The sequence below is a fragment of the Hippopotamus amphibius genome, chromosome 6 (assembly GCF_030028045.1).
Source record: "Hippopotamus amphibius kiboko isolate mHipAmp2 chromosome 6, mHipAmp2.hap2, whole genome shotgun sequence".
Taxonomy (NCBI): Eukaryota; Metazoa; Chordata; class Mammalia; order Artiodactyla; family Hippopotamidae; genus Hippopotamus; species Hippopotamus amphibius.
In genome coordinates this window covers 147,608,523-147,633,796 of record NC_080191.1, presented here as the reverse complement: position 1 = coordinate 147,633,796, position 25,274 = coordinate 147,608,523, and the positions used below count along the sequence as shown (strand labels likewise).

At 42.2% G+C, this 25,274-nt stretch overlaps 1 protein-coding gene across 6 annotated transcripts in view; it reads left to right on the top strand.

Moving 5' to 3' along the window:
- Nucleotides 1-25,274, top strand: part of TNIK (TRAF2 and NCK interacting kinase) — a 385,050-nt gene that overhangs the window by 338,909 nt on the left and 20,867 nt on the right. For 4 of the 6 annotated variants that reach the window (XM_057738432.1, XM_057738430.1, XM_057738429.1 and 1 more), the window contains 5 exons: nt 1,390-1,553; nt 3,586-3,683; nt 4,657-4,680; nt 10,647-10,831; nt 19,963-20,092. In XM_057738432.1, the coding sequence (XP_057594415.1) occupies nt 1,390-1,553; nt 3,586-3,683; nt 4,657-4,680; nt 10,647-10,831; nt 19,963-20,092 (601 nt within the window). The remainder of the gene's footprint in view (nt 1-1,389; nt 1,554-3,585; nt 3,684-4,656; nt 4,681-10,646; nt 10,832-19,962; nt 20,093-25,274) is intronic. The other 2 variants (XM_057738433.1, XM_057738431.1) reach the window with 1 other exon arrangement.

Below are 25,274 nucleotides of genomic sequence, written 5' to 3'. Positions count from 1 at the left end.
CAGACCCTGTGATCACCAGACTTTGGCCCAGGGCCGCTTTGTGTTCCCATATCGCTCTGTGCTCACCGCAGGTAAAGCAGGAACAGAGCCGGCTGTGTGTCTGGCTAAGCTGGCAGAGGCCCGGGCTGGGTCTTGTTCATTACTGTATCTCAAAGGTCTGACCCAGTGCCCCGTATGGACCAACTGAGTGAGCGAGTAAATAGCTGTATCTGGGGAGCAGTAAAGATATGAGGGTGAATGATAGCGTAAGGTTTACAACCAGTGGGGCTCCTAACCTGCCAGCACATGGATTGGTTCTTGAGTTAGCACGTAAGTATCTTCAAACACACCTCCCTTTGATAATAGCCAAAGTATCAGTATATAAAGCCTTCCTGCAAGAAATTTAAAAATACAAAGATACCACTAGCTATGTGAGCAGAGACCCTAAGTAATTCACAGGAGAACTCTCAATAAAAAATAAGTGTGAATAAAAATTATTCTACCTCAACAATGATTTTTAAAAACCACTAAAACAGCAAATTACAATTTTTTTTACAAATTAGTTAGCTGTTCATAATAAAGCCTGGTAAGAATTCAGTGAGCTGGATTGTCTCATATACTTCAGTGAAAGCTGGCAGTATGTTTATACGTTCACATACATATATACGTGCACATACATACCTAAGTCCCTGCCCTTCCACCCAAGAATTACAATTCCAGAGGGATGTGATTAAATATTTGTATGCATCTGGATGGTTATTTCAGTGTTACGTGTCACAGCAATGTATTGGAAGCACCTAACAGTAGAAGAATGGTTGAACTAATTCATATATGTAACGGACTGCTATGCAGCCATTATTGTTTTTAGAAGCATAGGAAGCTGCTTGCAATGCAGTCTAAGAGGAAAAAAAGCAGGATGCAAAATTAAATGTACAGTGTGCTTCCATACATACAAAAGAAAAAAAGACTGGAAGATAATATACCATCTGGTAAAGTATAGTCGAATATCTCTTGATTCAGAGATTGCATGCATTGCTTCCCTATTTTTATTTTTTAATATTTTCAAGTGTTTTACAATGAGCACAGGAAAAGAGGTTTAAAAGAAAGCTTCCTTTGAAGAGTCACCATTTCAGAGCTAATACATTTGCTGTGATGACCCAAGAGCTGGGTCAAGAGTTCATCCCATCCAGATGCAGAATCTGGCCAGGAGTTCCACAGAAGATAGCATGACTGTCATTACCATTGGCCCCTTTAATGCAAGGTCACATAGGCACTCTCTTTACCCCTTTGTACTGGGGATGGGACTGGATTATGCTTGTGTCTACCAGTGGCAAGGTCTTTTTTTTTTTTTTTTTTTTTTTTGCGACAAGGTCTTGAGAGTGTAATCTCTGTGCTCTGCTGTCCATGCAGCAACCCTGACCTCCGGAGAGCCGAGCCCGTCTTGGAGAGCCCCTTGCAGAGGACCAGCAGTGGCAGTTCCTCCAGCTCCAGCACCCCTAGCTCCCAGCCCAGCTCCCAAGGAGGCTCTCAGCCTGGGTCACAAGCAGGATCCAGCGAAAGGACCAGGGTTCGAGGTAAAGCTTTCCCCCACCTTTCCAGGATAGCATTCCCTGGGGAGGAGAGCCAGGAACAGGGAATCAGATTACTTCCTGATTCTGTGACTTGGGTCCTGGCGTGGCCACTACTGTGTGATGCTGAAAAGCCCCTTAACTGCTCTCAGCCTCAGTCTCCTTAGGGGAGTGGACCACCATCCCCAGTTATATGTGTGACATCGGTGTGGACTAAATCCTTTCTAATTGTAGATACCGGTGTTCTCCAGGGAGATCATAGACTATTGGTCTTATTGAAAATGTAGTTATCAGTCACCTGAATTTCCATTTCCATTTGATTGCTTGGTTAGTTTCATGGACCCCTAAGTATCCTCTTCTCCTTGTGTCAGCTGTGTTCAGAATGCAAGGTATTTCTCAAAGTAAAAGTTATTAAAGGCTAATGTAGAATAAATATACACTTGAAAGAAGATATAAAATCTGTGACTTAAAAAATATACTTGACTCTTCTGTTTATTCCTATTAGAGAGGTAAAAATTAGCCTCTCTGACCATTTAATTCAAGTCATTCTTCATTGTTTCGTTTTCATTAATGAGGAAGCTTGTGAAAAACAATAACATGTCCAGCTAATTATACATGACAACCTATTGTTTCTAGCTAATCAAAATGTGCTCTTTCTGCATAACCTTCTTCAGAAGATAATTTTGCTTCCAAGTAATAAGGACTGGGATTTTTTTAAAGAGCTATTTGGAAAACACTTATAAATTACTCTGCCTAATGAAAACCACCAGTTCTTTATTCTTTCTTAGCCTCTTCATTAGACACAATCATACTTTACCTCCTAATATTTTTTTGAGTATGCTCACTGTATGTCCGTTTTGAAAAGGTAGATGTCAGACATGCAATGCTTGCATCTCCAAGCTGGGAATGGGGACTGGCCTGTGGCTGCCCCTGTGTCCCTTCTTTTGACATCAGCGGCACCACTCAGAGCTGTTATACCTTTGTTGCCTTGATCCAGATATAAAGTTAGTTACTTTTGAAAACTGCCATTCCCTTGCCTTTTTTCTATTCATAAGCAACTTAATTTGCTTAGTTACAGCAGATGTTAAAGAAAACCAAACTTAGGCATATCATTTTAATTTTCTGATCTGCTTCAGGTTTAATTCTATCGTCTTTCCTTTGGCCTCTAGTTTTTCTGGGTTAAAAGCACCTTTATATCCCTGGTGTGTTCCTAGCCAGGAAAGACCACTTTGAAACCAAGCAAAAGAATCTCTCCCACCGTAGATGGCTTCTTCTCTGCCCATAAGCTCATAAACCAGAGGGGTGCTCTTCTCTCTGTAGCTGTCAGGCAGCCCTCCCCCAGCCCTTGCTCTGTAACCTCTATTCTAGGGCCCTGCCCCCTTATCGCCAACACTATCCTTCCTGCCCCCACCCTAAACAACCCCCCCTTCTCCCCCCATTTAAAAATCATTCCTCCAAATAAAACAGGTTTCTATTTTTTTTCCACATTTCGTCAAAAAAAAAAAAAACTTATCCTGATGGGTAAGTGGTAAAAGAAGAAATCAAACATAGAATTTTAACTAATGAGGCTGATTTAGCATAATTATTGAGAGTAAGACTTTGAGAAATCAGGCAGAATCCCAGCTCTGCCCGTAATTTCAGTGTGGCCTAGGCTCGTTGCGTTATCCCTCTAAGTCTACGCTCAACTGTCAAATAGGAAAACAGTGCCACCTCATTGGGTCGGAGCAAGGACTGAATGAGACAATTGATGTAGAAAGCGTTTAGCACTAAGCCTGACACACGATTAGTGCTCAGTGAATGGTGGTGCTTGCTAGTTTTTATTATTACTGGTGACGTGGGTTACAGGACTAAATGTATATGGCTGATTTTGTTTGCCTGAACATTTACTGTTTTTTCACGGATGTGCTTGAGGGTTTGCTTAAGTGAATGAGGTGTCCGCTGAGTCATTTCCAAGGATGACTCACCACAGAACTCCAGAACCTGAGCCAGCACCTTCTGATGGTCATTATCTTTCTTGGCCCTCTGTTTTTTCCTCTAGCCAACAGTAAGTCGGAAGGATCACCTGTGCTCCCCCATGAGCCTTCCAAGGTGAAACCAGAAGAATCCAGGGAAATTACCCGACCTAGTCGACCGGCTGTGAGTGCTTTTCTCTCAGAGAGTTTTGAACCCTTTTAATTTACCAGAGAATCCACAGGATAAAGTAGTTGGGGATACACTCACGACTAAGAAACAAAAATGTTGAGATTAATAAGAACGGATGCTAGACGCATCTAGAAGGACGTCATACCTGATTAGGAAAGAACTGAACAGATCTGGGATTGCTTACCTGCTTTTGGATATTTTGCTGATCATTAGTGCTATGTTACAGATAAAACAGGAAGAGAAATAACTCACATGATTCCATAATTTCTACTCAGCAGCTTTGGCAAAAAGATGTTGAAACTAACAGTTAAGAATATTTGGACACTGGGAGCAGTTTCTCAGAGCTACCTGGGATGCTGTCTCCCAGGCTGCAGTCCTCATTTTACCCCAAATAAAACTTAACTTGTAACTCTCAAAAAAAAAAAAAAGAGAGAGAACATTTGAGCACTTTCTCTGGATTTCTCATGTATATTCTGGCCTTTTCCTACATTATTTTCCACGTGAATTAATAGTACAATTTTCCCTCTGCGTTTCTGCTGCTCTAGGACTGTATTTTCTAGACCACAACTTGATAAGCGTGGTCTGATGGGGCCGACAACCCGAAATCTAGCTTCATTGCTGTAACACGTCAGATCCCAAATAGCCTTAAAGAAAGAAAGATGAGCATAGAGGCTGAAATTTGAAAGCTGGAAATTAATTTGGGATGAGTTATTATCCACTTATTTTACTTGAATTTCCCAAGAATCTTTTCAATGAAATGACTCTATTTTTTTACGTTTTAAAGTAAGGAAGTACAGTGAGGGTGGCAGTGCAGGGAGTCCGCACTGTTCTGGGTTGAGGTTCTTCTTGCCCTTTTGCCTGTATCAGTTGTGTACTAACACGTCCCATTTTGTGTCTAACCTGCTGCCTCTCTTCCTGCGTTTCCCCCTCCCGTGGATTCTTCTGGATTGGGTTCCTCTTATCTCAGAGCTATAAGAAAGCGATAGATGAGGTTAGTATTACCTTTTCTTGGTCATGCTTTCACGAGATGTAAACGTAAACTGACTTGCTGAGGTTGATATTCAGAAAGGTGGCCATTTGGATCACAGATTAAAGTGCATTCCTTTGGAGTGATCTTCTGGGAGGAGGGCACCTTCCACAGAAGCCAGACTGAGCCCTTCAGACATTGTATAAAGCTCCAGAGACCTTCCTTCTAAGCCAGAATGTCACTTTTTCCGTGTTCCAGTCTAGCTAAAGATAAGCATCGGTGCTCTCTTATTGGCACAGTTTCTCATTTTAGGATCGTCCAGTAGCAAAGCCTGAGCTCTTAACCCGCACTCGCCAGCCTTGCTCGGGGATGGCGATTTTGCTAACAGAGAAAAGAGACATCGTTGAGACATCATTCTAGGGCCGTCCAAATTTATAGTGTGTGATTTGTGAACAAGGAGCTACCGGGTATTGTTAGATTAATTTTGTGGGACATTAACTACCGCATCAGCAGCAACATCAACTTTAGTTAATGAATCCTGGCAAGTTAAGCAATTTTATTTCCTTATCTGTGGCGACATTTTTTCCATTAGAAAAATATATGGCTTTGCCAATCTGAGGTAGCTTGCTAAGAAGGATGACTGCCTCTCTGCTCTTTGTCAGACCTGCATGAATACAGCATAGTGGAGTTGTTTTGGAAGAGACGGGCCTTCTGCCAAGAGTCCTAACTGCATGGACTCTGAAGGCTAGCATTATGGGCTTTAAGGCTGCAGCTTGGCTGAGCACCATTTTTGTGAAATGATATGGAAAAAGCACTGGCTTTGGGAGTCGACAAGCTGCATTCAAATTCTGGCTCCCCCAATAAATAACTGCTGGGGCCAGTCTCATGAATTCTCTGGGCCAGTTTCCTCATCTATAAAATGGGGATAAAAACACCTGCCTTGCCTCGCTCACAAAACGGTTTGGGTTCACTCACGATCATGTGTTTGAGAGCATTTTCTGAAGTGTGAAGCACCATGTAAAGCCGGGGCCTGAGGCGTGGCGCTATTCTGGTGGGAGAAACATGTTTCTATGTGTCTGATCTTTACCAAAAAGCCTCACTTTATCAGAATTATGACCACCTCACCATTCCGAGTGATTTAGAAAGTTATTATCATAGTGAAAGGATTCTTGCTTCTAAAAAATAAGATTCTACATGTCTGCAGTGTGTGGATGGCATTATAGAAAGAAAAAAGGGAAATGTTTTTCATTGCTCTGTGTGACAGCCTTGCCCCTTCTCCTCATGATAGTGAAAAGGACAGGGATTATCACAACTTTTATCAGTTTTCTCCCAGACAGTTCTGGTGCTCAGGCTGCCAATAAAATGGTCGTGTGTGTGCATGACTTAAGGTTTCCTCTTATGAGTCCAGAAATGAGCTTGGAGGTGGCTGTCGTAAGAGAAAGGGCTGTTGTGGGAGAAAGGGTTAACCCAGGATATTTTAGGCTTTTAAAAATTGCTAAATTTACTTCAGGATACTCTAGCACAGGATACTCCCTAGGACAGAGATGAGAGGTAGGCAACAGAGGTGTAAGTAACTGAGGGGGTGTAAGCTGTGCACCGAAATCTCTGGAGCCATGGGTGACTGCGAGAAGCCCTCCAGGTGATTCTTCTAACCCTACCCCTCGAGTATCACTGATGCAAACCACTAAAAATACAGGGTTCTTTGGTTCTACCTAACCTAGTGGTCCTCAGCCAGGGGACCTCCCGCCACTCCCCTTCCCTTAGGAGACATTTGGCAAAGTCTGGACTCCGTTTGGTTGTCACAACTTGGAGGTGGGAAGCAGCGCTGCTGGCATCTTGTGTGCAGCGCGGAGAGATGCTGCTAAACATCCTACGATGCACAGGAAAACCGCCTACGACAGAGAGTTATCCACCCCAAATGTTAGTAGTGCCACAGTCGAAAAACCTTGACTTGGATCTCTCTGCCGTCTCCATTCCTCGGTTTTGAGATGGCTTCCATCCCCAGTGACTGATATGCCATTTAGATAACCCGAGACTGAAATGAACAGTCTTAAAATGCCAAAAACATATTGCTTATTATCACTAATGTAATGTGAGTTCCATAAAAGTCAGTCCGGGGGAGGGTCTGTGCACATGGCATTCCTTCCTACGGAACATGAGATTGTGCAGCGTAGTCTGTGGGTGTTGAATACAACCTTCTGAAATAAATACTCTTTTTCCTTTAGCACAATTAAACAGATGTCATGAAGAGCAGCTACGTAAGCACACACTGGCTTTACCACCACTTTGTCATTAGCGTGTGGAAATCTGACAAATTCCAGAACACATCCATAGACTGGGCAAAACGAGAACAGTAACTAGTGGTCCAAACTCTTTTTCCCTCAGTGGAAGATACTGAAGTCAAGTGACTTCCACACGTCATATCTTTAGATTTCCTAAAAAGGAAATGAATTGGACTTCCTAGGTGGCGCAGTGGTTAAGAATCCGCCTGCCAGTGCAGGGGACACAGGTTCAGGCCCTGCTCTGGGAAGATGCCACATGCCACGGAGCAACTAAGCCTGTGTGCCACAACTATTGAGCTTGTGCTCTAGAGACCGTGAGCCACAACTATTGAGCCCACGTGCCACAACTATTGAAGTCCATGTGCCTAGAGCCTGTGCTCCGCAACAAGAGAAGCCACTGCAATGAGGAGCCCGTGTACCACAATGAAGAGTAGCCCCCACTCACTGCAACTAGAGAAAACCCATGTGCAACAACGAAGACCCAACGGAGCCAATAAATGAAATAAATAAATTAATTTTAAAAAAAGGAAATGAATTATTTTAATATGTAAAGAAAAGACCAACTTAAAAATTTTTAACTATCTTAATAGTTTAAAAAATTGAACGAAAATTTGCATAAACTATATTGTTTTTAAAAAGGTACCCAAAAGAGCACCTTTTAGAGCAGAGTATGCATAATTGTCAGATTAAATAAGTTTTTTGAAAGAAAAATTATATTAAGTTGATTCTAAAAAGTGTTACATGAAAGAAACCTTTAGGTAAAAGCCCCTTAACTACCTTTATCCTGTAGTCAAAAAACTTATTATTGCCACATTTTTTTTCAGTTGTACATTCTCAAATATTTTCATGGTAAATAGCACTTTTTTCTCTTTTTTTAAAACTTTTTAGCTCCAGGCTTGAGACAGTCAAGCAATAAATTACCACAAAAACTCATTATATAGAGAAAATTGGTATTGTCAGAAAATAAAACATGAAAATGGATCTGAACCCCATGGCGTCAATTTTAGATCATGTCTATTTCCTATAACTTTGCTGTTGTAAGTTTTTCCAGGGTGGATGAATAAGGGGCAAAACTTCAGCTAAACTTGTAGACTGTGGGCAATGGAAGATTAATTTTCTTTGGCTGGGGTATTAGTTTTGAGTTACTCATTATTGGTACCTGGGGATTTTCACATATGTCTCACCCGCCAAGCTGTTACCAATTAAACTTAAAAGGAATTTGCAATTATTTCTAAAGTTTCAGGAAAGATAGCTTTTTAATAACACAGAAACAAACAGAAAAAAAACCCCTAATTAAAAGCAAAATTATAAACCAGGTCAGAGCTTTAAAAGTGTTGCTAAGTACAGTGTTTGGAGAAATTTAGATTATTTTAACAAGTGAGAATTGCTTTAAATCAGTGGGCTCTGGACCAGTTAAATATTTCTAAATAGTTTTGATTTTTTTAAGTCTTCTTTGTCTTGTTTTGAAATGTCAGCAATAAGGGAAGCCAACCCATGGGGAAAATGTATTATTAATTTAAATAAATCATAGTTAATGTTATTATATCATACTCAGAATTATTGACATTAGAAATAAAATCAAACCATATTCTCTCTTTAAATTATAATGTTTTTTTAATGACAGGTAACATTTTAAATGCTATAGTCTTTGATAAGACATAACATGGTCCTAACATAGAGAAGGAAAAATACAAAATAAATTTATCTAAGTTTTTATTATTTTATTGGTTTGTAGGATTATGATGTCCTTTATCATTAACTGCTTTAACAAATATCTAAACTGTATTTTCCCAGTGTGCACATATCCTTTCACTTTCTCGTCAGTTTGATAAAGACAAACCTTGGCAATTGTCGAGAGGAAATAAGAAGTAAAAAGCTGAACTCTGAATATTAGCTTTTCTTATTTTGGCCCATTACCATAAAAAAAAACCAGAAATAAGTTTGCATAGAATTCTGTGTGTAATTTTCCTCTTCATTAATGGTGTACATTATAGTAAACATTTTGAGTCTTTTGAATGCAATTTTATTTTCCTTTTCATGGATGGGATAAATATATTCACTGAGATTGAGGCCATGTGTGTGTGCATGTGTATAAAAGACCAGCAAACATGTTTGGGTGGAAAATGCACAATTTGAATTTTCAAAAGCTTCCCTTTTCCAAGGGCTTCAATTCAAATGACTACAGAACAAATGTAAAAGTTGTCATTGCTGTCCCTTTGATTTTTATGAAATTAGAAAGAAATGAATTCTTCACTTAACACCTTGAACTTCCTAAGTTTCTAGAACAAATAAAAAACCTGAAGCATTTTCTGCCCTCAGTCTTAACCAATATATTAATAGTCTGACATATAGGCGACAGTGAAGAAACAAGATGATCTATTGTCTTCTCAAAATAAAATTATATTTATAATCTAGTTGCACACATTTATCACAGTTTGTCTTCTAACCTGTTAGGATAGATTATCAGGTCCTTTAGATCACCTATACTGCTCTAACCTTACTTCAGGACGATTGGACAAATACATTTCTGGATTGAAATAAAGAGAGAATATGGCCATAAGAAAACTGCGAGATTTAATATCTTCAAGTGAGTTTCTTTCTCCCTAATCCCCTGTCTCTCACTGAATGCTCTGATTCCCACACGGGTCACTAATATAGGGAGAAATGGTAAGACTGATGTCAAATTGCTTTTTCTTCGTTTGCATGCTCTGTGCCAAGGGCAGTTTAACCCATGCAAGTGAGAGCGGCCATGCTTTTGCAGAACTGCTGCCCTCTGCATTGCTCTGAAAGCATGTAAAATAAAAGGTAGTCAGATCTTCAGCACACTGCCTGCCATGTGCCTGGTGATTAAATACCACCTCATCACATCCATAAGGCTAAAGGTTTCATCATACTCAAGGAAAACTGAGAATTTACCTCTTCCTTTTGGTGTTTGCACATTTCATTTCAGTATTCTTCGGCAGGGTTTCTGCCAGGTGACTGCACATTTAAAACAAAAGAAAATGAAACACCTATCATTCTGGAAGGGAACTCTTTTTTTGTTTGTTCTTGTTTGTTTGTTTGATTTTGTTGTTGTTCCTCTTGATTAACTCAGCTTTGTGGCTAGAAATTTCAATGGCACTGGGCTTTGGGGTGGGCCATTACTCGATGCGGTGCCTCTGCTCTCCAAGGAATGATGACACACCAAATGAGTCATTGTAGTAGCTGGAACCTTGGGAATTGCTCGGTTCTGTGACTAATGCTAGGTTTTGGTACAGTGGCAATCATACGAGGGGAAAGGCCATGACTGTGGCTTGGGCAGGAGTCTCAAAATACTGGGGAAAAATTTCTAATCCTGTGAGTAATTAACCCTGAGGGTGGGTGACCAACTTCACCTTCCCAAAATAAAACGTGAGCCCAGTGTTTGTATATATGTGTACACACACAGCACACATACGCATATATACACTTGCAGATTCAGAACCAAACAGTCTCAGTCTAGCAATTGGTTGTGAACAAAGTTTAAATTTATTTCATCTTTCTTTTCTAGTTTCTCCGTGCTACAAACATCGTTTTCTTGGTTTCATGCAGTAACTATGTTTGTAACAGTTCTATAGAGAGCTTTTTTTTTCTTGTTTTTTCTTGTTGCTTAAGCTGGAGACTTGCTGAGACATGTAGCTTTGGTCGAATCTATAATTCATATATGCTGGAAACATTTTTCTCTTGTAGGATCTGACGGCATTAGCCAAAGAATTAAGAGAACTTCGGATTGAAGAAACAAACCGACCACTGAAGAAGGTGACGGATTACTCCTCCTCGAGTGAGGAGTCAGAAAGCAGTGATGAAGAGGAGGAGGATGGAGAGAGCGAGACCCAGGACGGCACCGTGGCTGTCAGCGACATACCCAGACTGATGTAAGAGACTTGCTTTTTACGGTCTTGTTTCTGGTCCTTTTTTTTATGTTTTGTTTTTTTGGCCCCGAGGCATGTGGGATCTTAACTGACCAGGGATCAAACCCGCACCCCCTGCATTGGAAGGCGAAGTCTTAACCACTGGACCACCAGGGAAATCCCTCCTGAGACCTGCTTTTTCATTGCAAGCTAGGAGGGGTTAGGTCTCCAAGACAAAAGGAAACGAAATATGAATTAAATATAAGATCCTTTATGCATCTCAGACAAGATCGGTTGACTTTGGGGATTCACGTTTTTATTAGAGCATAGTTCTATATTCACCTGTTTTCCTAAACGCAGTCACTTAGAATATGTAGCGTTTCTAGGACGGCATATGCTTTATCTAGGCTGTTGTGGGGTTGACCATCCCTTGGATGATGCTTTCTTGGTTCTTGTCATCTCCCGGCAAATGATATTGACAGCCACACCCTATAACTGAAAAGCCAAATTATAGGCAATGGCATTTAGGGGTTAAAATTGATAACATGAGACATATATTTCACTGTCACCACCACCACTATGGTGGAATGCAGGAGGCAGTGTGGCTTAGCATCTCAGCAAATGACTCAGGAGTCAAACAAACCTGCAGAGAAATTTCTGAGTGTTTGACTTAAGTACACCCCTGATTTTCCTTTCTTATTTTTTTAATAAATGTATTTATTTATTTAGGCTGCATTGGGTCTTTGTTGCGGTGCACGGGCTTCTGATTGTGGTGGCTTCTCTTGTTGTGGAGCTTGGGCTCTACACACTCAGGTTTCAGTAGTTGTGGCACATAGACTCCATAGTTGTGGCTTGCGGGCTCCAGAGCATAGCCTCAGTAGTTGTGGTGCAAGGGCCCAGTTGCTCCTCAGCATGTGGGATCCTCCCAGACCAGGGATCGAACCCGTGTCTCCTGCATTTGCAGGCAGATTCTTAACCACTGCACCACCAGGGAAGCCCCCACCCCTAATTTTCTGCTTCTTCTTCTCCATGGTCTCTTTTATGTGATCCTTTTTGCTGTGGCCTGTGACTTCACCACATACACTCTTAGATATTTATCGCTCCCTAGCTTTCCCTTAGTATTTATAGCTTTTATGTTTCTTTTTTTAAGTGGGGGTGCTCCCTTTTTCTCATCAGACTGGATCCTATAAAAGAACCCCTCCTCTTCCCCATTACTTCCCCAATTCAAACAAACATGTTTATACAGTCACGCTCACATACGTCTCTCATTCCCCCCCCCCCACCAAATAAACACAAGGTGCCCAGCCCTGGTTTACTATAACTTTGGTGAAGGGCAGTGCTGACTTTTCCACCTTCACTTCCAGTTCTTTGACTCCTACTTGTGTTGGTCATCACACCACCTTCACTCCCTACAGAGACGATGTCACTTCGGGCCACAGGTTACCGTCCTGTCCAGCAGAGGCTGGAGACGCAGGGCCTCCAAGTCTGCAGGACATGTCATCCATTGATTAATGATCGTTACATACAAGCAATTCTGAGAGACAAATACAATTATCACAGCTGAGAATCCATACTTGTTATTTTACTCCTGATTACCTAATTATTGACAACCGTAAATATACTAAAATATGACATGTGGCAACAAATTGCATTCAGTTGCTTTTTTAACAGCGAATAAAATTGCTCTAGAGGCAAAAATCACGAATCCAGAACATTCCTACAAAATATGCTGGTCCTTTCAGTTTTTGTCTTGACTCAGCATTGGTTCATTCTTCTGACAGATGTTTTGAATTCCCTTTAAGCACTGAGCGTACAACTGTGAGGGTGGATGATGAATTTAAAAAATTGATAAGACTTCCCCTGTGTGTTAGACCCCACACTGAGAGCTTCGAGACATTCCAGAAGTGCTTACATGAATTCTGCCTTCAAAAAGTTTACATTCTAGTTGGAGAGAGACAAAATTATACACGGAGAAGTTCAGAGTAACATATAAGTGGTTGGAAAAATAACCGATAGCCTTGGAAGAGAGGTTGAATCGCACTTGGTTTTTAAGCCTCCTGTCATATTCTGTAAGGCTGGAGGTGGTGTTTACCCTCACATCTGTAAAGGCAGGTTCATCTCTTCTCCCACTATGGCAACACCCACCTTTCTAAAATTGCCTGAGTGTACCACGCTGCGCTGCACTTCCCCTGCTGTCTGGCACTCTCTTGTCGCTTTAGAAATCACCTCTCATGGCCCAGACCACACGGGCAGAGCCCATCCCCTCACCCATTGCTGCACAGCGTCTCCTGTGTATTCCTGCCAATTCATGGAGTGCCTTGAATGGGGTTATTTATTACATGTTGTCTCCCTCTCTGGGCTGTGAGATCCTTGAGGGTGAGGATTGAGCCTTATTTACTCTCTACTCTTAACGCCTTGCGTGGTGTCTGGAATAGAGTTGGTCTTCAGTGACTTTGACTGACCCTTAACTGCACTGAACTGAAATTGCAGATCCTGGCTTCAAAGTGTTTATAGCCTAATCCAGAGGAAAGACGTGTACACAGGTAACTGTCATCAAGGCAGAAGGGGACACAGAGTGATGTTAGAATCCCAGGCGGGGGAGTTGCAGTAAAGGCACAGAAGGTGAAGTGTAGTGGGAATATAGGTGGTATGAGGGGGAAAGTCTGGACTAGTGAAACCAGACCGGGAAGCGTGCACTTTATCAGGTAGCCAGTGGGGGACTATCGAAGGTCTCCGGAGCTGGGGAGTGACATGATTGGCGCCATGTTTGAGAGGAATCATTTCATCAAGGTGATTTGGAAAGACAATAGACTAGATACCGCTAAAGGCATTCAGAGGATCTATTACTGTAGTCCCGAGAAGTAATAAATGGGCTATGGTTGGATGCTTACAGTGGAGGCAAAATTTGATGTGGCTCTTGAAGAATTGTTAGATTTTAGACAGATTGACATGATTGTCCATTAAAGAACATTTAAAATATTTAATTATATAGGAAACATACGCAGAGAAAAAACAGGATACAAATGTGTGCATGTGTGTGTATATGTTAATTCCGATTTGCTAAATATATTTTTGTAAACGTAAAATAGATGAGGTCTGCTCTGCTACAGCGTGAACAGCTACATGCCTGAGAAACTTCGTACTATTAAAAAATCCATTGTTTCTTTAGGAATAGGACGTTTCTGAGTTAGACTGCTTCTATTATACATTCTTATCACTTTTATTTACTACTGTTAAGATAAACCTTCGCATTTTGTACTGTATATTTTTAAAGCAAAAAATTAGTATATTGTATTAATTATATAAGCATATTGCAACACAGTTCGCTACCATGAAGTGTATACAAAAGAGCTTTTTAGAAATAGAGCCCAGCCATCCCAACAAGCAGCTGGAGATCCTGATATGCAAAATAACAGCTTCTTCTGTGTCCAGTGTTGGCTTCATATTAGTAGTATGAGGTATAACCTATCAGAGTGCACGTAACTAAGATTGTATCCCACAACTAACCAACTGCACCGTTTCCCAGTGCCTCATGCATAGAAAAATAATGAGTGAGGGGAAATTATAACAGTGGTTACTTCTGGATTATACAGCTCTAAGGGATTTTTATGTATATCCCCAATTTGTGATAAGCATGCACTATTTTTATAATCAGGAAAAAAATAAAAGCTGTATAGAACAGGAGGGAGGGAAGGAAAGGCACGTATGCTGATTCGCACCAGCCCAAGTGAGCAGAAGAGGCAGCCTTCTGTGTCAGCGGATTCCCTCACGCACCAGCGCGCGTGCTTCAGACAGTACCCGTGGGGCGCAGTCTCCATCATTAGGACCACCTATTGTTGTCATAGTCCCTGAATTTTGCAGTCTCATAAAATGCAGTCTGGACAAGGAAAGCCACATGTCTTATGTCCCTTCTTTCCCATTCTCACTAGAAAGTCATGCTTCTGGCCCCGTTGCCCACCGGGCTGTCATGGTGCCCCCCTCACCCTTGCCTGCCGTCTTCTCGGCAGTCCTGTACGTCGTTCAGACTTCTGTCTGAGTGGTGTTGCAGGGGCGTGGCTGGGGTTGTGCTGTATGCCTAGTGCCCTACAACTCTTTTCATTCCTGGGGCCCGTGGCTGCCCCAGCCTGTGCTCCAGCCAAACTGACCTTCTCGTCATTCTTTCCAAATGCCTTGCACTTTTCCGACGTGGTGCCTTTTCTTGGAATGACCTCCTCTCCCTCTGTCGCACATTCTCACTGACATCCTGCCTTGCATTTGAGTATTTGCGTTACGTGTTTATGCTCTTCCAGATGCTAATCTCTGTAGTTTCAGGGACCGTGTTTTCTTCAGCTTTTATATCCACTACCCAGTGCCAAACCGAGGGCCTTTCATGTAGCAGGTGTTCAATAAGTGTGTATTGAATTGAATTAAATCAATACCTGCAGGAACATTTTGACAAATCCAATTAGAGGAAATTATTGTTCTAAACACATGGCCTAATTACAGTAAATTTTCTATAGTTTTCCTTCTAATTAGTTGATATATTTGGCTTTTTGAAGTCTTCATAGAAATTCAGACAACTGATTTTTCCTATCCAGACTCTATCAGAAAAATAATTTTTAGAACAAAGGATTATTTTAAACTATAAAAATGTTACAGTTGTTTTAGCCTTAGAGTTTTTAAACCATTGCCTTTTAAAATTATTTTATTATTAATAAACTATTTTTAGAACAGTTTTAGATTTACAGAAACATTGAGCAGACAGTATAGAGAGTTCCCGTGTTACTCCCCGCACCCCTCCCCCACACAGATTTCCCTGTTACGAACATTGTACAAAGGTTATGTAAAATGAAGCCGAATCCAGGGGACCGGTAGTACTTAAGAGAAGCTTACGAAGAGAACAGAGAGGGAACAGAGGGGTAATAGGAAAACCGGGGGAAAGTTGTCTCCAAAGCCAGAAGAGTACAGAAGAATGGGGCGGAGTGATCAGTAATACCAGACACAGGCAAGAGACCAAACACCGTGTCAAAGAGTGATCACTGACAGTGAGTTTAGCAATGACTTAGGAAGTTTCCTTAAGGTGCTTGAAGTCAAATATAGGAAGTAGCCGTCTCAGGAGTGAGCCGGAATGTGTTGAGGAATAAATTGGAGAACTTTGCAAGGAGCACTTGAAGAAAAGAGAAATGTCAGTGTGGGTGGTAAATACAGAATTAGGGTCAAGAGAGATGTTTTAATGAAATAGGAGAGAGGAGAGACCTTATCATGTTTATTGATTGGATGAAAGAGCCAGTACAGAGGGGCAAGGATTGTGAAAACACAGGAAGGAGGAGGAGAGGAATAACCTCCAATTAACATTGGTCCTCTGCTCTTCTATTTAGCCTTCTTTCAGAAAGAGTTAGAAATACTGTATTGCTAAACCAGATTTTTTTGTTTGTTTTTTGCCCATCATTTTATGTAACTTATTAGCCTCTCAACCTCCATTAGATTATTTTTTTTAATATTTGTTCTTTATATTACATTTATTTGTAAATAATCAGAAATGTATTGCAGTTGTTTTGGGGGGTTTTTTTGATTTTGTTTTGTTCTGGTTTTTTGCTGCATTGTGCTGCAAAGGATTAAAAGACAACCAGGGGAGTTAGAAGCACAGAAGGAAGTGATCAACAATGACAGACACAGCAAGAAGTCTTCTTCTACGATTTAAAAATGTTCTGCAGTCCCTGAAACGTGAACTGTGGACTGCACTTTGCCCTTTAAAAGAAATGTGTAGAGAGGTACTTTGAAGCATGCAGAATTTATGGGAATTTTCCATCATCAAAAGCCATTACCTTACATCAGACTATATGGTAACAGAAAAAAAAATTAATGGCGTGGGTGATTAATACAAGGTACACAGAATGAGCAGATATATACAGAAGATTCACAATACAACAGACAAATCCTGCACAAGAGAACAACCTTAAACTAAGAGGAATTTCTCACCATTTTAGAAGAAAATTGACTAAGGAAGAAATATAGATTATCATCTTTTGGTCAATCTATAAGGAATATTACTGGTAGAAATAATGTAGAATAAGACTCAAAACAGCCCAAATTGATCACCATAAAAATTTATCATAAATGAATCAGTTCTGGCTCATAAAATAAAAAATAGTCACAGAAAAATATTCAGTGAAAAGTAAAACTGACGGTGGTTAACAGTATACATTGTAAAACGTTATTGACTAAAAATTGACAGGTAAATCAAATCTTAATAAAACTTACATTTTTTAATTGGTCCAGAAAATTGGACCTGGTAGAAGTAGTGACCACAGACGCCTTTGAAAGATGATATGGACAAAGAAGCTGATTGGTGTATCAGATCTTTGCCGTAACATTTACATAGAAAAGAATTGGAACCAGTAATGGCAATTTTGGTAAAATTATGATGAAAACGCAGATACTGGGGCAGAATTTAACTGAGATATGTGGAGAATTAATTAAGGAATTGTCTTACTGGAAAGAGCTCTAGGAAATACATTTTTCATGAAAATTCATATTGAGATGTTTCTGATTAAAATGTTTGGCTAGAGTAAAAAAAATATAAGTGGAGCCAAAACATCTTTAATCTTTGAACTCAGGTGGGGCTCTCTAATGGTGAAAGAGAGCTTGACTGTACAGCGTCAGCCTGGTGATGGCCACCAGGTCCGTCTAGCCTCTGACAGTGGTGAAGGATGCCTGAATGATGAAGGAAAGTGCCTCCCATCGTAGGAGACTTTGGCTCTTGATAAATGCTTCCTTTATTGATTTATTTGTTTTACGCCACCTTGTCTTAAACAAGAAATTAAGGCAGCTAAAAATAAAATACATACAAGATAAAACAAATTTTCAAATAAATGAGTGAAGAAATCATAGTTTTCAGAATTATTCTGATTTACTGATCTAGCAGTACACCAGGAATTCATTACAGCAATTGCTTTCTCTGTCTCTGGAACACTATTAATAGCTCCTTTCTGGGAGTGAAATATTGAGAATGCTTCTTTGGAATTTCTCCCCAAACACATCAGTTCTAACCCATACTTAGATGTGTGCAATCCACTGCTCTAATTTAGTAATTTCAGAGTAAGCATCTTGCTGTACTTTTTTTTTTTTTGGTCTAGACTCACCTTTTCATATTTTCAGCTCTCCGTTGTAGATAAAAATCCTTGACAGATGTCTTCTCTGTCCCAGAGATGTCATAAGTCTGGCGTGTTTCTTGTTTCTTAGACTGAATATTCCATCAAGTCCTTGGACTTTGAAAGGATCCAAGAAACCAAAGATGCCTTTTTTTTTTAACTTTTTAAAATGTATTTTTTATTGAAATATAGTTGCTTTACAATGTTGTGCTAATTTCTGCTGTACAGCAAAGTGACTCTGTTATATATACATTCTTTTTTTATGTTCTTTTCCATATGATTTATCCCAGGATATGGAATACAGTTCCTTGTGCTATACAACAGGACCGTCTCATTTATCCATTCCCTATGTGGTAGTTTGCCTCTGTTAACCCAGACTCCCAGGCCATCCCTCCCCCCACCCCCCTTGGTAACCACAAGTCTGTTCTCTATGTCTGTGAGTCTGTTTCTGTTTCGTACATAGGTTCATTTGTGTTGTATTTTAGATTCCACATATAAGTGATATCATATGGCATTCGTCTTCAGAGATGCTTTTTTATTTATCTATATTTATTTTTATTTATTTATTTATTTATTTGCTGCGCCGGGTCTTTGTTGCTGCTCGCGGGCTTTCTGTGACTGGGGAGACAGAGGCTACTCTTCATTGCCGTGCGAGGGCTTCTCCGTGCGGTGGCTTCTCTTGTTGCGGAGCATGGGCTCTAGGCGCACGGGCTTCAGTAGTTGTGGCTTGTGGGCTCTAGAGTGCAGGCTCAGTAGTTGTGGCGCACGGGTTTAGTTGCTCCACGGCATGTGGGATCTTCCCAGACCAGGGCTCGAACCCGTGTCCCCTGCATTGGCAAGCGGATTCTTAACCACTGAGCCACCAGGGAAGCCCAGAGAGATGCTTTTTTAATGTATAAGAAGCAATTAAAAGAACAAAATGGTGTAAAAGATGCAATTAACACGCCTGAGAGAAACAAACCCTTGTGCCTCTCCTGTTTTTCAAAAACCCACTTTACAAGAGAGTTGGCTGCACAGGAGGGTAACAATAGGTCCAGCAATGAAAACTGAAGTCATGTGGGTGGGCCGCATCACCCACCTGGTCCTCAGTTTCCCACAGTGCTGTGGTCGTGCCAAGGGCCACAGCAAACATCACCCTCTGCCTTCAGGGCATATATCAAGTCCAATTCCCTTCTCCCATTGTATCTCAAATACAAGAGCAAGAGACAAACTGGAAGTAAACATACCACAGTGTGGGGTGATTACAAAGGTTTTAAAAAGTACTGGATCCTCTTGAGTTAAACAGTCTCCTTAATGGAAGCCTGGTACATCAGAATGCCCTTAATTGATATTTCTTCTCTATAAACAGCGTAAAACTTATTTATCAAAAGATTATTGTTTACACTCCTACTCTGTGTCAAGCTCAATGCTGGGTACTGGATATACAGGCATAAGCAGAGAGACAAGAATTCTGCCTCACAAGCACCTGTTCTAATGAGAGAGAAGAGAAAAGTTCAAAGTCAAAAAGATAAAGAATTACAACTTGTGAGGAGGACTATGCAGGGAAAAGGATGAAGAGAAAGAAGAGGAGCTGGTGAGATAAGACACTGATGGGTGATGAGAGAAGGCTTCTCAGGGAAAGTGTCGGTTAAGATGGAATCAGATGAATGAGAGGGAACCAGCCAGACAGGGTGGGAGAGAGCTTTCCAGGCAAAGGGAAGAGCGTGTGCAAAGTTCAGGGTGCCTGCTGGTCAGAGACGAAGTAGGGAGGGCTTGGAGGTAACGCAGAGCCTGGTCTCTCACGCTGGCTGCCAGGTGGAGAGTAGGTCGAGAGGGGATGCTACGGAAGTGGGACCTCAGTTCAAGCATCCGTGCAGTAGATTAAAGTGGAATGTACTTCAAGCCACTGACCTGTACGCTTAAAATGGTTAAAATGGTAAATTTTATGGTATGTATATTTTGCTGCAATAAAAAATATAACCGTGGAAAGGAAGCAGGTATTCCCTCAACATACACTGTCGTGAATATTGTTCCTTCCCATTTCAGACCCACGGGAGCCCCCGGGAGCGCTGAGCAGTACAGTGTGGGCATGGTCGGCACGCACGGGCTGGAGACCTCTCACGCGGACACTTTCGGCAGCAGTATTTCAAGAGAAGGGACCTTGATGATAAGAGAGGTGAGTTGGTGTAAAAACTGTGTAGAAGGGCATTTCTTAATTGGTTTTTATATGAGTGCTTTCACAGAGGATGCTTACAGTGTGTGTTTTAAGGAATAGGACGGGGGGAGAAGGAGCCGTGTTTCTAAATGGTTGAGTGATTTTAATTGTCCACCTTTTTTCCTGCATCCTTCTGAGCTTTTGCAGTGCGACTTAATCACATTAGTCCAGATTCTCCAGCGGAAGCTAGGCAAATCGGAATATAGCATTTGAGCCTGAGGATATAAAACGGGCAAACCCAGATGCTTCCTACCACAGGAAAGCAGAAATGAATGGTCTATCCAGATAGCATCAGTGGCCTTGTTATGCCTTCTCCTCCCCACCCTGGGTTTTATCCTTCTGGATTTTATGTAGAAAATGCTCGATAGTTCCAAGAAATGATGATATCATCTTATCTAGTTAAATTCTCATTAAAGCCTATTAAGCTGTACTGGTGAAAGAACGAAGAAATACACAGATGTACTTAAAAATGCAGCTTAGCACTTTGAGTCATTTTGTTTCTTTAAACTCTAGGAACATCACTGGTGAGGGGGCACACGTTCCCCTGCACCCGCCCCCCCAACATGCACTGCTTCCCCATCGTATCTGTGCTGAAAGCAAGGGCCTGGACGCATTAGAATGTGTCTTTTCTTCTTTTTTCACTCCATCATCATCGCGCCAGTTTGACAGCAGGTCTTTCCTTGGAAGGAAAGTAATGGCTGGTGACATTGGGCAGCAGTTACCAGACCTCTCCCTGCAGCCATTTTGTCATCTGTAAAATTTCGTAAATGATAGTGCATGACTCACAGGATGATTGGGGGGAATGAAGTCGGTTGATGCAGGTAAGCATCCGATAAATGTTACCTGTTCCACGTCACTCTCTCCGTAGGGCTGAGCTCTGCTTTTACGTGTTATCACTTCCCCACTCTTCCTTCTGAAACACAAACGTATATCATCTGTCGTTCCCCTTCCTCGGCCAGGATAGATTGGAAAACACGGATAGCAGGCTTTGCTCTCCGGAAAGGCAGAGGGCATCTCATTTTTGTTAGAGAGAAAGGAACTGAAGTTTTGAGATGAATAAGGCCTTTGAAATAATAATGGGCAGTAGAGCTATAACTGGAAGACAAGTTCACAAAGCAACTTGCTAGAATTTCGTCTTATGGCCTTGCCGAATCTTTCAAGTAGACTTTAAAGAGTCCTTTCACGGGAGCCTGAAATGAAAAATGGACTTGGCCGCTGAAGTTGACATTGTGTTGTGCTGGCATGTAAATCTCCCAGCGTGGTGAATGGATAATTTCAATGGACATGTAGAGGGCCTCTCTCGGTAGACCTTGCCACTTGAGAAAACATGAGGGGAAATGTTCTGGAATGAGTTACTCTCTGACTCCAAATAAAAGGACTCCACTTTCTAATGTGGTTCCAAATTTGCTCGAATCTGTAGAACAGAGTCAATACCTTGACGTGGATATTTGAAGCCACATTTTTTTTTTTGGCTTTGAGGCATGTGGGATCTTATCCCCAACCAGGGGTCGAACCCACACTTCCTGCATTGGAAGCACAGCGTCTTAACCACGAGATTGCCAGGGAAGTCCCTGGAGCCACATTTTGAGTTCAGTCACCAGCCACGTCCAGATGGCTCCGTATTGTTTAAAGCATCCCAGTACTCTGTGACCACAGTCAAGCACCTTGAAAATTGCATCCACCAGTGTCGTATATGAATTTGATCTATTGAGGCCCTAAAATCTTTTTGTCCTCTCAATTTCTTAATTGTTCTTTTCCCAAATGCAGGTTTTTAAAATAACAACCTGAGTTGGAATCCATTAAAAGTATGTGTATTAAAAAAGATAAGTACAAGTTGTATTTGACAAAAGAATAAGAAAATAAAAACTCTTTATGGTTAAGTTTCCCAAGATGAACATCAGGGAGAATCACTCATCTGGTCCTTCTGTGGGAGAGGATGAGATGCTTCTATAGGAGTGCACTGGCTCTTCTACCCATGGTCTTATCAGAGGCACAAACCTGCTGGTAGCACGCACCCCTGCCCCTGTGGTTCTACCTTTCCCTCGCCTACGGCCGCACAGGACCTTTCTTTACCTTCCTTCTAGAACACACCACACCAGCTGTCATCTGCCACTTTGTCCACGGGGGCCCATCTGCTGGGAAGAGCTCCTCTTCCTCCCTCACTGCAGCTCATTCTTCACCCAGCAGACCCCCTGGGGGTCTGGCTCCACTTCCCTTCCTCCTTAAAGCTTCTCCTGGGACTCCGTGGGCCTCTGTCCATAGGGCCTTTCTTACTGCCCAGCTGGTGTCTCTCCAGGGTCTGTCCACCCACTGTACCAGGACACAAGTTTACCGTCATGAAGACTCTTGGTTACAAGTACTAGAAAAAACAACCCACGTACAAGAGCTTAAGAAAAGAAGGCAGGATAGGTATCAGAGACGGGGGAATAAAGATTCAGAGGTATTTCCTAGAAGGAATCAAAGGCAGAGAGCGAGTTGGGACCCTATCGGGCAGCTTCTCATATGCAGATCTCTGGCCCCCTCGCTGCCTGTCTCTCCTCACCCTCATCTCTGTTTCCTTCACTTTCTCCCTTGTTCTCTCTGTACACACACGAAATTTCTCTTCTCCTGCAAACACGTGCTCTCACCTCTCCCCACCCTATCCCCATTGCAAGGTGTTCACCACATCCCAGTTCAGTTGCCCAGCAGAGACTGAGCAGTATCTCAGGCCTAACTGGAAACTGCCGTGAGCGTCCGATCGTGTTTGGCTCAGGTGTCCACTCCTGGTCCAGTCAATCAGCTGTGGCCGAGAGCGGAGCCACCTAGGACGACAGCCGCCAGAGCACCTGGGCTCTACCTCCAGTCAGCCTCGGTTCAAACCCTGATTTCATCACTTACAACCCATATCGCTCGGGGCAAGTTCATTGAATTGTTTACACTGACATGTTTCCGTCTGTAAAATGGGGATAATGGCAGCTAGCCGCTGGTGGTATTGTAAGGATGTGAACCTAAGGTATTTAGCATGGTACCCGGCATCTACTGATACTCAGAACATCCTAGTGCCCACCCCCATGAAACTGCTGAGCACGTTAAGATCGTAGGTTATTGGGGCTCTGTTAGTGAGATCCTAGAAGACAGCGGCTGTTCATTTATCTTTGTGTTCCCAGCAGAATGCCTGGCACACAGAAGGTATTTAATTCTAAGAGGGTGCTGGTTCAGTGAACAAACGGGTGATGACTCAGAAGTGGGAAGATTCAGGGGTCATTGCTGAATTCCTTCAAGCTTCCCACTGTCTGGGCCATTTCCCCTCTGAGCCTCTTCAGGTCTTTCTTTGATAACCAGTGTATCTGCATTGATTTTTGGCCTGAGGCGGAACGCTGCCTCAAAACTCTAGAGAGAATGTGTGATTGATGCTACTGGGAAGTTGGGGGGAAATGGTAAAACGCTTTTCAGTATTTAAACCGAAGTTAAAGGGAAGGAGAAGCTGCCCAGTACACCTAAAATAGGGGCCAGTACAATAAATTAGGACCGAACCCCTTGAATGTAATTTAGAAGGTGAAATGTTCAGATGAGCACGGTGACAAAACGAGCCTAGAAAATGCCCTTCTCTGGGATAGTCATGGGCCAGGGGCATGCTGCCAAGAAACCCAGGGTGCTAAGGCTTTATTTCTCAGGCTTCCTGGTAACATCAGTTACGTGCACCCCTTCAGGAACTTGGGAGTCTATTTCATCTTCCCCCCGAAAGTGCCTCCTTTCACTTCCAGCCAGAGACAGGTGGAGAGCTATAATTGCAAGACCAGGACAGGCTCTGGAAGGAAGCAGCCAGGCTGCTGAGGTGGTCAAAGAAACAGCAGGAACGCTCGCCCACGCCAGCCCCAAACAAGGCAGGGAGTGTGTCTGCCTTGCTCCTGATTGATTCCTTCACGCTCAGCAAAATGCTTCATACTTAGTAGACACTCAGAAATGTTCAGCAAATGAATGAAAAAAAGAAAAGGCAAAGAAGGGAATCATTACTTAGTCAGATCTACTGTAAGAAACCTCAGTGAGCCAGTCACACAAATGTTAAATTAGGACGTGCAGTACTAGCCAGGACTACAGTGTGAGCACTGGCTTTCTGGGAGCAGGATTTTCTTTTAATTCTGTATTTCTTCCCTAGAATTTTTGGGGGGAGGCTTTGCTCTCCCAGGCAGTGATATGCAATGTGTTAGGTCATGCAACCCTATCAGTAAGAATTTCAGGGAATGCTACTTAATACACTGTATTTATTTATTCACAAATTATGCATTTGTCCTACTGCATTAACATTATATACATTATAAAATACCTTTAAAGGACATGACAAAGGGATGCGATAGGCTGCACTCCGCAGCTCGGTTTCCATGACTCTGGGAGTTGCTTGGAGAAGACCTTGGAAGGGGAAGGAAGGGGAAAGCTGGGCTCACAGGGAGGGGTGCAAGGATCGGCCCCTGGGGGAGGACTGACCTGGCCGACAGTGGCCCAGAGTCACCTCCTTGCTCCCAAACCTCGGAGGAAGGCTTTGCCTGGGCCGCAGTTTCCTCAAGGGCTCAAGGACGGGGTTCCCGGCCCAGGTGCCCACGCGAGCGTCTGGAGCAGGCGCGTGCCTGGGCTCTGCTGCCTTCACCATCTTGGGCTGTGTGACCTTGGGCTGCTTATTTAACGTCTCTGAGCCACACTTCATAAATGAGATAATATTTGTCGGGGAAAAGAGGGGATACTGTAGACAATATTTCAGATGCTTTGCTAGTGATAACTTCATTTTTTTTTTTTTACCAGCTCCTAGCACAAGGCACCATAGTTACTTACTGAGCAATTCAACATTAGTTATAGTGGATGTGAATCCATATTTTCAAATAATCTTTAGATTATTTCCACATTTTCTTTATAACTCCCATCAGATAGGATTAATCATTGGTTTGCCCTTGTGACCGATGAAGACCCCTGTGCGTTGGAAAGCATCTCGGCATTTTCTTGGAGTACACTGGGCAGGGACTATCTGTGTTATCTCATCCTGCTGCTTCTCTGCAGTGAAACTGTAGCTCATGTTTCTGTTTCGCGGGTCTGGGGCACCGTAGCCTGCCAGTGTGATCTGGTGTGCAGGCACAGGCACACACGCACACGCAGACGCTGCAGAAGAGGGACATCA